The sequence below is a fragment of the Mobula hypostoma genome, chromosome 2 (assembly GCF_963921235.1).
Source record: "Mobula hypostoma chromosome 2, sMobHyp1.1, whole genome shotgun sequence".
NCBI lineage: Eukaryota > Metazoa > Chordata > Chondrichthyes > Myliobatiformes > Myliobatidae > Mobula > Mobula hypostoma.
In genome coordinates this window covers 12,415,070-12,427,802 of record NC_086098.1, presented here as the reverse complement: position 1 = coordinate 12,427,802, position 12,733 = coordinate 12,415,070, and the positions used below count along the sequence as shown (strand labels likewise).

The 12,733-nt window shown below is 41.2% G+C and overlaps 1 protein-coding gene across 1 annotated transcript in view; it reads left to right on the top strand.

Moving 5' to 3' along the window:
• nt5dc1 (5'-nucleotidase domain containing 1) overlaps window positions 1-12,733 on the top strand; it is a 665,771-nt gene that overhangs the window by 35,364 nt on the left and 617,674 nt on the right. The window contains exons 4-5 of the mRNA XM_063033647.1: window positions 1,771-1,880; window positions 3,064-3,143. Coding sequence (XP_062889717.1) covers window positions 1,771-1,880; window positions 3,064-3,143 — 190 coding nt within the window. The remainder of the gene's footprint in view (window positions 1-1,770; window positions 1,881-3,063; window positions 3,144-12,733) is intronic.

Genomic DNA, 12,733 nt, shown 5'->3' with positions numbered 1-12,733 from the left:
GGCTGGACTTGAAAAGGGCTGTTCAGTCATGAACTCCATGCAATCTGACAGAGCTTGTGCAGTTTTGTAAGAATGGGGAAATATTGCAGTATCCAGATGTGCAACTCTAGCTGCCAAAGGTGCATCTACTAAATACTGACTTGAAGGGGGTGAATCCTTAAGTAATTAATTATTTTGTTTATTATGTTTGTAATTAATCTAGATCATATTGTAGAGATCTGCTTTCACTTTGACAGAGCTTGATCAGTTTTGTAAAGAAGAATGGGGAAAAATTGGGCCTGTGTGGATAGATCTCTATCAGCTTTGCACATCTGGACACTGCAATTTTTCCCCATTCTTACAAAAGGCTGTAATTAGAAACATAGAAAACCTACAGCACAATAAAGGGCCCTTCGGCCCACAAAGTTGTGCCAAACATGTCCCTACCTTAGAAATTACTAGGCTTACCCATAGCCCTCTATTTTTCTAAGCTCTATGTACCTATTCAAAAGTCTCTTAAAAGACCCTATCGTATCCGCCTCCACCACCGTTGCCGGCAGCCCATTCCACGCATTCACCACTCTCTGAGTAAAAAAACTTACCCCTGACATCTCCTCTGTACCTACTCCCAAGCACCTTAACCCTGTGTCCTCTTGTGGCAACCATTTCAGCCCTGGGAAAAAGCCTCTGACTATCCACACGATCAATGCCTCTCATCATCTTATATACCTCTATCAGGTCACCTCTCATCCTTTATTGCTCCAAGGAGAAAAGGCTACGTTCACTCAACCTATTCTCATAAGGCATGCTCCCCAATCCAGGCAACGTCCTGGTAAATCTCCTCTGCACCCTTTCTATGGTTTCCACATCCTTCCTGTAGTGAGGCGACCAGGACTGAGCACAGTACTCCAAGTGGGGTCTGACCAGGGTTCTATGTAACTGCAACATTACCTCTTGGCTCCTAAATTCAATTCCACGATTGATGAAGGCCAATACACTGTATGCCTTCTTAACCACAAAGTCAACCTGCACAGCTGCTTTGAGCGGCCTATGGACTCAGACCCCAAGATTCTCCTGATCCTCCACACTGCCAAGAGTCTTACCATTAGTACTATATTCTGCCATCATATTTGACCTACCAAAATGAACCACTTCACACTTATCTGGGTTGAATTGCTGCCAAAGGTGCATCTACTAAATACTGACTTGCAGGAGGTGAATGCTTGTGCAATCAATTATTTTGTATTTTATATTTGTAATAAATTTAGATCACATTGTAGAGATCACGAAAAAGTATTTTTCTGTTGATCAGTGTAAACAAAACCTACTTAGATTCACTGTGATTCAATGCCGTAAAACAATATAACATAAAATCTTCCAAGGTGGGGTAAGTACTTCTTTGAGTATGAGACCATTTTTTTATATATGAAACGAAGGCAGCCAAATGTGATTGATTTTTTGTGTTTCATGTTAAATTATACATGTCCCTACTTTTTTTAATGTTGAAATGTCAAGTTAGGGCTGAACTACTTTCTTGATTTGAGTTCGACAATTTTTTTTCATGCTGCTGAATTAGAAAATTTGCTTTCTGAGGAAGGTGGAATATGTGTTCAATACTATTACATTGGTTCCTGTGTGTCGGTATAATTATAATTTGTAAATTAGAAAGCCTGGAAGTTATCTGTTCTATTTATGAGCAAGACTGTATTGAATTTAGTAAATAAGCAGTATGCTATATGCTTTTTGTATAAATGAAATCTGGAACTATAGGATCTCACTTGTTCTAAATAGGGCTAGTCATGGCACAAGAATTTTAACAGCAGAAGAGATATTGGAAACATATGGAAAGAAGAGAAAATGGAAACACTTCAAAACAATCAATGGTGTTTTTGCACGTTCAGGTACGAAGCAAGATGATTAAAAGGATGCATTTAATTGATTTCACTTTTTAAAGTACAGTGGATTCTGGTTAACACACACAAAATGCTGGAGGAACTCAGCAGGCCAGGCGGCATCTGTGGAAAAGAGTACAGTGGATGTTTCGGGCTGAGTCCCTTCAACAGGACTGGAGAAAAAAAAAAGAGCAGTTTCTGGTTAATTAACCCAATTAAGTGGCTGCCCCAATTAGTCGAAATTTCATGGAAATAATTAAAGCGTATTTTTTTAAAAAAAGACAAACTACTGTTTAACTGAGTAACAAATTACGTATTTTCATGAAATACAGAACAAATTGGAACCCAACCAATACCACAACAGTACTATAAAACTGTGCATTAATTCCTAATAGTTATCCATGCAGAAATTCATCTGCCATGTTCTTTTGATTGACTAAATAAACAATTTGCACAGTCACCTATTGTAGATAATGGACTGCCATAACACAATAATTAAGACGATTGCATCTTCCAAATAGTCATTTTCATTGTAGCAATCAAGATGATTGTTGATACCTTTGTAAATCCTAACTTGTTGAACTAGTGAAATTGTTTCATTTTCACTCCCAGCCATTTCTGTCATCTCCAAGTCTGAATGCTTGAAACCGTAGTGTGTAGAACAGTTTCATATTGTTTTACTGCTTATTTCTTGCCTACTATCAGTGACAAAAATCACCACTTTTTGAACACAAACACAAGCTATTTAAAAACTGATTGCCTAAGCACAGTGTAGAGTCTAATAGCCGTTTAAGTGGATGCGACTTACGCTAGTTAGAAACTGTTCTGCAACGGTGTCCTGCCCTAAATAAGTGGTCTAGTGTCCCACATAAACAAACGAATCCTGGCTATTTTTTCAATTTAGGTTTTGTTTTTCAAGACTTGTTCCAAATAAACGGCTCAGTTGACTGGAATCCACTCTATTTACCTTTGTGAAGGTCTTTAAATATTTAATTTAAATGTTAACAGAAGGAAATAAATTTCCTCTAAAAGAGTACAATTCTGAGTTAATGTAATTATTTATTTCTACAGATAAGAATTAATTGTGGAGATAGTTAATTTGACAAGTTTGCAATGCATTACTTATATTTCATAATAAAGTAGAATATATAAAAGAGAGATTTTGATTGACCTTTTTTCTCCTTTTTCTCAGGCAAATATCATTTCTATGACAATTATTTTGACCTGCCAGGAGCTTTGCTGTGTGCACGCGTAGTAGATCTATTAGATCAGGTAAGGAAGGCTTTAAGTTCTTTTACTTTTTCCTCCCTGAGTCATGGAAGGCACAGTAGACTAAAGGCTATCCATACCGTTATCTCATACTGGTTACTTACTGTAAATTAAATTATTTATTCTGATTTTGATCCTAGAAAAACAGCATGTTTTGTATAAATATGAAGAAGTATTATATACTGTAATGGAATCAGAAATTCGAGCAGCCGTAAATAAAACAAAACATAACAGAGCAACTGGTCCAGACAACATCACTGTTGAAATGATACTGGCCTTAGAAGATTTTGGAATAGAGAAAATAACAGAAATAGCAAATGAAATCTATGATCATGGGGAGATACCCGATGATTTAAGTAAATCAGTGTTCATCACACTTCCAAAGAAAAAGGGAGCAACAGAATGTGAGTTACATCGTACAATAAGCCTGATGAGCCACATGGCAAAAATTATTCTCAGAGTAATCATGATGAGAGCAAGATACTGTATAAAACCAGAAATCAGTAAAGAACAATGTAGCTTTGTGGAAAACACTGGAACCAGAAATGCAATTTTCATGCTACGGATGATCTGTGAACGAGCCATCCAGGTACAAAAAGACATCTACCTATGTTTCATTGACTATACAAAAGCTTTTGACACTGTCAGACAGCAAGATCTTCTGGAAATGCTTCAAGATCTTGACATAGATGGGAAAGATATACATTTCTTAAGAAACTTATACTGGGACCAGACAGCATCCATCAGAATAGAAGGAGAAGTGAGTGAGTATGTGAATATCATGAGAGGAGTCAGGCAAGGTTGTGTCTTTTTGCCAGACTTATTCAACCTGTATAGTGAAAATATCTTGAGAAGTTTCAAAGACATCAAAGGATTCACAATTGGAGGCCATAATATAAATAACATCAGATATGCTGATGGCATTGTACTAATAGCTGACTCAGAAACAAAACTTCAAGAGTTACTCACTATAATGGCAGCAGAAAGTAATTGCAGAGGCCTCTCAATCAACACCAAGAAGACAGAAAGCATGGTCATCTCCAAAAAGACAAACATCCCACAATGTGTGATCAAGATCAGAAATACAAACATCAAACAAGTCAACAAATTCAGATATCTTGGCAGCCTAATAACAAGTAATGGCAGGTGCGACACAGATATCAAATACAGAATAGCAATGGCAAAAGAAGCTTTCCAAAAAATGAAGCCCGTATTAACAGACAGAAAGATGAGCACGTACACTAAAAACAGAATACTGCAGTGCTACATTTATTCTATCCTGATTTATGGAAGTGAATGCTGGACCATTTCTCCAGCAATGGAAAAGAGACTAGAAGCAGCTGAATTATGGTTCTACAGGAGAATATTAAAAATATCATGGACCACACACACATCAAATAAAGAGGTTCTCAGAAGAGCCCAGGCAGTTGGATCACTCATACCAACAATAAAAGACAACTCAGATTCCTAGGACTCATCATGCGGAAAGATGAACTAGAAAAACACATACTATCTGGAAAGATTGAGGGGAGCAAACCTAGAGGACGACCTCGGCTTATGTACATCAAAAGCATGGCCAGGTGGCTACACATTGAGGAAATGGAAGTCATCCAAAAAACAAAGGATAGACCTATATGGAAAACCATGGTCACCAAAGTCTGCATCGGATATGGTACCTAGACAGACAGACAGTGGTTTGTTCAATTTCTACTGTCGCGTCCTTTTCAAGGCGGTTAGTCCACCTTTGGTCCCCACCTGGCACTCAGCTCTCACTTGTGGCTTCCCGTAGCTGTTTGCATGCAACAGCGACCACACCCCAGGCAACGGCTTCGACAAGACAGCTAAACCAGGTGAGGGTAGCCAACTGGTCTCAAACCCTCGGTGAGATAGGGAGTTGTCTATCCCAGCATGTGAAGACAGACTCCAGCAGATTGAGCGGACGAGACCAATGGAAGGTCCAATGGTCAAGAAGGTGGTGCCTGCAAGCATCGTGGAACGTGTAGAGCACGACTAGACACAGAAGACGTCCTGATCTGCCACAGCACCTAGTCCCATCTCCAGCCGTCTTGACTCTGTCTTGCCACTGGATCCAGATGGGAATTGGAAAGAGAGGGTGAGGCTGACGCTGCGCAACTCTCCCTCACTTAAATCCAAAACAAGCGTTAGTCTCGACACCATTGGTGTCGAGGTCTTCATGAATGATGACGATGGACGAACACGCTGCAGCTGTAAAGAAAGCACAACTTCAGAAATCTTTAACCATTTATATTCTTTTTCCTATAATTTTAAAATTTGGGATGTAAACACTAGGCATAAATACTGAAAATCAGCAAAATTATACTTAACTAGTCAAGACAATTAGTGTTATGCACCTTCAGATTTTGTTGTTAAAGAGTTAATGTTCACAGATAACTTTGAAATGAGAATTGAGATTGCACATATCCTGTCCAAGTTTTCAGAAATTAAAACTGGAAGGTCTAACTTGTCATTCTAATCTTTATTTTGATGGCTGAAAATTACTTTGCACAACTCTTGATTAAATTAAAATGGCCTATTTGAAGAGCAAAAATATTGTATGCTTTTCTGAGTGCCTGGGTACCCATTGGGAATTTCAAGCCTTAACTATTTGACAAAGCTTTTCACTGGGGAGCAACTTTATTTTCTATTTTAAGCTTCATCAAATGATGCAACACTCACAACATTTTGTGTTATTTTTAACTTTGCTACCTGAAGAATGGTACTTCCTCTTTAGTTGCAAAGCTACTGGCTTTTGTTAACTCTTTTTCCTTTCTTTCTATCTTATATACGGACCAGTGTTGTAATTGACTAAACTGAGCCTCATAGAAGCTGTATATAAGACCAGAAGATACTGGAGCAGAATTAAATCATTTGGCCCATCGAGGCTGCTCCACCGTTTCATCATGGCTGATCCAATTTTCGTCTCCGCTGCAATCCCCTGCTCTCTCCCTGTATCCCTTCATATCTTGACCAGTCAAGAATCTATCAATATCTACCTTAAATATACATAAAGATTTGGCCTCTACAGCTGCATGTAGCAAAGAATTCCACAGATTCACCACTCTCTGGCTAAAGAAATTCCTTCTCATCTTCATTCTAAAAGGACACCCCTCTATTCCTCTGGTCTTAGACTCTCTCATCATAGAAAACATCCTGTCCACCTCCACCCTATCAAGGCCTTTAACCATTCATTAGTTTTTAATGAGGTCACCCCTCATTCTTCTAAATTCTAGTGAATACAGACTTAACGTCATCAAACACTCTTTATATGACAAGCCATTCAATCCTGGAATCATTTTCATGAGTCTTCTTTGAAACCTGGCCAGTTTCAGCACATCCTTTCTAAAATAAGGGGCCCAAACTTGCTTACAGTACTCCAAGTGAGGCATCACCGGTGATTTATAAAGCTTCAAAATTACATACTTGCTTTTATATTCTAGTCCTCTTGCAATGAATACTAAAATTGCATTTACTTTCTTCACCAGACTCAACCTGCAAATGAATCTTTTTAGAATCTTGCACAAGGACCCAAGTCTCTTTTTGCACCTTGGTTTTTTGTATTTTCTCTCCATTTAGAAAATAGTAAATCCTTTCATTTCTTCTGCCAAAGTGCATGACCATACAATCCTGAGACTGTATTCCATCTACAATTTTCTTGCCCATTCTCCTAATCTGTCTAAGTCCATCTAAAGCCTCTCTACTTCCTCAAAACTATCTGTCCCTCCACCTATCTTCATGTCATCTGCCAACTTTGCAACAAAGCCATCTATTCCATTATCCTTTATTCCCAATCTTTGCCTCCTGTAAATCAGCCACTGCTTTATCCATGCTAGAATCTTTCCTGTAATACCATGGGCTCAAGGTTTGTCAAGCAGCCTCATGGGTGGCACTTTGTCAAAAGCCTTTTGGAAATCTAAGTACATAACATCATCCGATTCTCCTTTGTTTATTTTGTTTGTTACTTCTTTCAAGGTATTCAAACAGATTTGTCAGACAAGATTTTTCCTTGCGGAAACCATGCGGACTACAGACTATTTTATCATGTGCCTCCAAGTGCCCTGAAACCTCATCCTTAATAATCGACTCTAACATCTTCCCCACTACTGAGGTCAGACTAACTGGCCTATAGTTTCCTGTCTTCTGCCTCTCTCCCTTCTTGAAGAATGGAGTGACAGTTGCAATTTTCCATTCATCTGGAATCATTCCAAAATCTAGTGATTCTTGAAAGATCATTACTAATGCCACCACAATCTCTTCAGCCACCTCCTTCAGAACCCTAGGGTGTACACTATCTGGGCCAGGAGATTTATCTACTTTCAGATCTTTTAGTTTCCCAAGGAACTTCTCTCTAATTATGGTAATTTCACACATTTAATGAACCTTGACACCTGGAACTTCCATTATACTGCTAGTGTCTTCCACAGTGAAGACTGATGCAAAATACTTAGCAGTTCGTACGTCATTTCATTGCCCCCTATTATTACTTCTCTCACATTGTTTTCTAGTGGTGTAATGTCCACTGTCGCCTCTCTCCTACACTTTATGTATCTGAAGAAACTTTTGGTATCCTCTTTAATATTATTTGCTAGCATTTTTGTATTCCATCTTTACCTTTATGACTTTTTTAGTTGCCTTCTGTTTTTTAAAAGTTTCCCAATCCTCTAACTTACCAGGAATTTTTCCTCTATTATATGTCTTCTGTTTGGCTTTTATGTTGGCTTTGACCTCTCTTGTTAGCTATGGTTGAGTCATCTTTTCTTTTGAGTATGTTTTCCTCTTTGCGATATATATATATATATATATATATATATATATATATATCCTGTGCTTCTGAATTGCTTCCAGAAATTCCAGCCATTGCTGCTCTGCCGTATTCCCTGCTAGTGTTCTTTTCCAATCAATTCTGGCCAACTACTCTCTCACGCTTCTGTAATTCCCTTTACTCCACCGTAATACTGATACATCTGACTTTAACTTCTCCTTCTCAAATTTCAGGGTGCATTCTATCATATGATGATCACTTGTCCTTTTATTTTAAGCTCTCTAATCAATTCTGGTTCATTGCACAACACCCAATCCAAAATGGTTGATCCTTTAGAGGCCTCAACCATGAGCTGCTTGAAAAAAATCCCCCCCCACCCCAGTAATCCAGCACCAACTTGATTTTCCTAATCTAACTGCATATTGAAGTCCCCCATGACTATTTTAACACGTTGGTAGCAATGACATAGGAAGGAAAAGTGATGAGGTCCTGAAGAGAGAACTTAGAGAGCTAGGCGGAAAGATGAGTTGCAGGACCTCCAGTGTAGTAATTTCTGGATTGCTACCTGTGCCACGAGCCAGTGAAAGTAGAAACGGAGAAACAGGATGTTTTGGCAGATAAAATGTGTGGCTGAAAAGCTGGTGTAGGGGGAAGGGATTCAGGTTCGTGGATCATTGGGATCGCTTCTGGGGGACCAATATTCTCACAGGCAGGTTTGTTAGAGCTATTGGAGATGGTTTAAACTAATCAGGCAGGGGGATGGGAACTGGAGTGAAGGGTTTCAAGATAGGATGGATGGTAAGAATACAAAGATAGTGTGCAATCTGTCAGGAAGGGAAGGCTGATTCTGGGACAAAATTGCAGCTGGCAGGCTGAGTATCTGTGTATTAGGGATGAAGAATCAAAAAGGTTAGCAAATAGCAGTACTCAAAGTGTTATATTTCAAGCACAGAGTATAAAAAATAAGGTGGATGATTTTGTTGCACTTTTACAGTTTGTTGGGTTTGATGTTGTGGCAATCATTGATTCGTGGCTAAAGGATGGCTGTAGTTGGGAGCTGAATGTGCAAGGTTACACATTGTATTGGAGGATTAGGAAGACAGGCAGAGGGGTTGATGTGGCTCTGCCAATAAAGAATGGCATCAAATCATTAGAAAGATATGACATAGGATCAGAAGATGTTGAATCTTTGTGGGTAAGAAACTGCAAAAGTAAATGGACCCTGATGGCAGTTGTATACAGGCATCCAAACAGTAGATGAGATGTGAACCACAGATTACAATGGGAAATAGAAAAGCATGTCAAAAAAGCAATGTTATGATAGTCTTGGGAGATTTTAATGTGCAGGTAGATTGGGAAAATCAATTGGCAATGGATCCCAAGACAGTGTATTTGTTAAGTGCTTATGAGATGGCTTTTTAGAGCAGTTTGACATTGAGCCTACTGGATTGGGTGTTATGTAATGAACCAGAGGCAATTAGGAACCCTTAGGAGGCAGTGATCACAATATGATTGAGTTCAACTTGAAATTTGATAGGGAGAAAGTAAAGTCTGACAGTGGAGTAAAGGACATTACAGTGGTATGAGAGAGGAGTTGGCCAAAGTAAGTTGGAAGGAGATGCTGGCAGGGATGACAGCAGAGCAGCAATGGCATGAGCTTCTGAGAAAAATGAGGAAGGTGTAAGATAGATGTATTCCAAAAAGAAAGAAATGCTTAATGGCAGATAGTACGACTGTGGCTGTCAAGGGAAGTCAAAGCTAAAAGCAAAAGAGAGAGCATACAACAAAGCAAAAATTATTGGGAAGATAGAAGATTGGGAAACATTTCAAAACCTACAGAGAGCAACAAAAAGAATCACTGCGAGGGAAAAGATGAAGCATGAAACCAAGCTAGCAAACAATATCAAGGTGGATAGAAAAGGCTTTTTCAAGTATATAAAAAATGAAAGAGAGATGAGAGTGGATATAAGACTGCTATAAAATGAGGCTGGAGAAATAATAGTGAGGGGGGGCATGGTAATAAGATGGCAGGTGAACTAAATGAATATTTTGCATCAGTCTTTACTGTGGAATTCACTAGTAGTGTGCCAGGTGTTGAAGGGGGTGAGGGAAGAGAAGTGAGTTCAGTTACTATTACAAAAAAGCTGAAAGACTTGAAGGTACATAAGTGACCAGACCAGATGAACTCCATCCTAGGGTTCTGAAAGAGGTAGTGGTAGAGTTTGGAAGCATTAGAAACGATCTTTCAAGAATCATTGGACTCTGGCATAGTTTTGGAGTACTGGAAAATTGCAAATATCACCCCACTCTTTAAGAAAAGAGGAAGACAGGAGAAAGGCAATTATAGACCAGTTAACCTGACCTCAGTGATTGGGAAGATAATGGTGTCAATTGTTAAAGTTGAGGTTAGGGAGTACTTGGTGACACAGGACAAGATAGGACAAAGTTAGCATGGTTTCCTTGAGGGAAAATCTTGCCTGATGAACCTGTGGGAATTCTTTGAGGAAATTACAAGTAGGATAAATGAAGGGAATGCAGTGGATGTTGTATGTTTGGATTTTCAGAAGGCCTTTCACAAGATGTCACACATGAGGCTGCTTACCAAGTTAATTGCCCAAGTTAAAATCCCTAGCTGGCCGGCTCTCCCATCCATTCTGCTCTCCAATGTCTACTCCTTGTCAATAAATTGGACTACATCCGACTCCAGCGGACTACTCAATGTAAGTTTAGAGTCTGCTGCGTTTTTTACGAAAACGTGGCTCACTGACAAGAGTTCCAGATCCCGCTTTTCGGCTAGATGGGCTCGCTTTGTTTCGGGCCGACAGATGCAGCTCTGTGTGGTAGGGCTCGCAGTGGTGGCTTGTGTGTATACATCAACACGGAATGGTGCAAGAACACTGTGCTAGACTCTAGATACTGCTCATCGCTAGTGGAGTTTGTGACTGTTAGATGCAGACCATTTTATTTACCACAGGAATTCACCACTGCCCTTATAGTCAGTGTGTACATTCCCCCCAGTGCTAATGCTAAGGAGGCGCTCTGTGAACTGTATGGGTCTGTTAGTGAACTGCAGAACACACACCCTGATGGACTGTTTATTGTCGCTGGAGATTTCAACCATATGAATCTCAAGTCAGTGCTCCCCAAGTTCCATCAGCATGTGGACTTTGAAGCGAGTGGGAAGAACGCGTTGGACCTTGTTTATACAAACATTCCCGACGTGTACCGGGCGGAGCCCCACCTCCCACCTCGGTTACTCAGACCTCATCTCTGTTATGCTAATCCCAACATACGGACCGCTCGTTAGATGCTCCGGACCAGTTCTGAAGTAGGTGAAAATCTGGCCAGCAGGAGCCATCTCTGCTCTTCAAGACAGCTTTGAGCACACTGACTGGCACATGTTCAGGGAGGCTGCAACCGATGGCGACTCCACCACCTTAGAGGAGTACATGGCATCAGTGACTGGCTACATCAGCAAGTGCATTGATGACGTCACTGTGTCCAAGACCATCACTATACGCTCCAACCAGAAGCCATGGATGACCGCAGAGGTGCGTGTGCTGCTGAGGACCTGAGACTCCGCCTTCAGAACAGGTGACAATGCATCAGAGAGGCAAAGCATGCACACGCCCAGCGAGTCCACAGCCATTTCCAGGACAATGGCGACACACGGCGCATGTGGAAGGGCCACCCCTCCTCCCAATGACCAAGTGCTGTGTCTTATCGTGGCCAATGTGAGGAAAATTCTATGCAGGGTCAACCCATGGAAGGCTGCTGGACCAGACAATATTCCTGGCAGGGTGCTCAGAGGATGTGCAGACCAGCTGGCAAATGTTCTCACTGACATCCTCAGCATGTCTCTGAGCAGCGTTGTCGTTCAAGGCCACCACCATCGTCCCCGTGCCGAAGAAGTCTTCAGTGTCCTGCCTCAATGACTACCGTCCCATTGCTCTCACATCCATCATCATGAAATTTTTCGAGAGGCTCGTCATGCAGCACATCAAGACCCTGCTGCCCCCCTCACTGGACCCCCTGCAGTTTGCGTATTGTCCCACCTGCTCAACAGACAACGCCGTTGCCATCACCCTCCACCTGGCCCTAACCCACCTGGTCAAAAAAGACACGTACGTTTGAATGCTGTTCATAGATTTCAGTTCAGCATTCAACACAATCATTCCTCAGCACCTGCTTGGAAAGCTGAGCCTGCTGGGCCTGAACACCTCCCTCTGCAACTGGATTCTAGACTTCCTGACTGGGAGACCTCAGTCAGTCCGGATTGGAAGCAGCATCTCCAACACCACCACACTGAGCACGGGGGCCCCCCAGGGCTGTGTGCTCAGTCCACTGCTGTTCACTCAGCTGACCCACGACTGTGCAGCAATGCACAGCTCTAACTACATCATCAAGTTCGCCAATGACACAATCGTGGTGGGTCCCATCTGCAAGAGCGATGAGTCAGCATACAGAGAGGAGGTGCAGTGGCTAACGGACTGGTACAGAGCCAACAACCTGTATTTGAATGTGGACAAAACAAAAGAGATGGTTGTTGACTTCAGGAGAGCACAGAGCGACCACTCTCCGCTGAACATCGACGGCTCCTCCGTTGAGATCGTTAAGAGCACCAAATTTCTTGGTGTTCACCTGGCGGAGAATCTCACCTGGTCCCTCAACACCAGCTCCATAGCCAAGAAAGCCCAGCAGCGTCTCTACTTTCTGCGAAGGCTGAGAAAAGTCCATCTTCCACCTCCCATCCTCACCACATTCTACAGAGGAGGTATCGAAGGTATCCTGAGCAGCTACATTACTGCCTGGT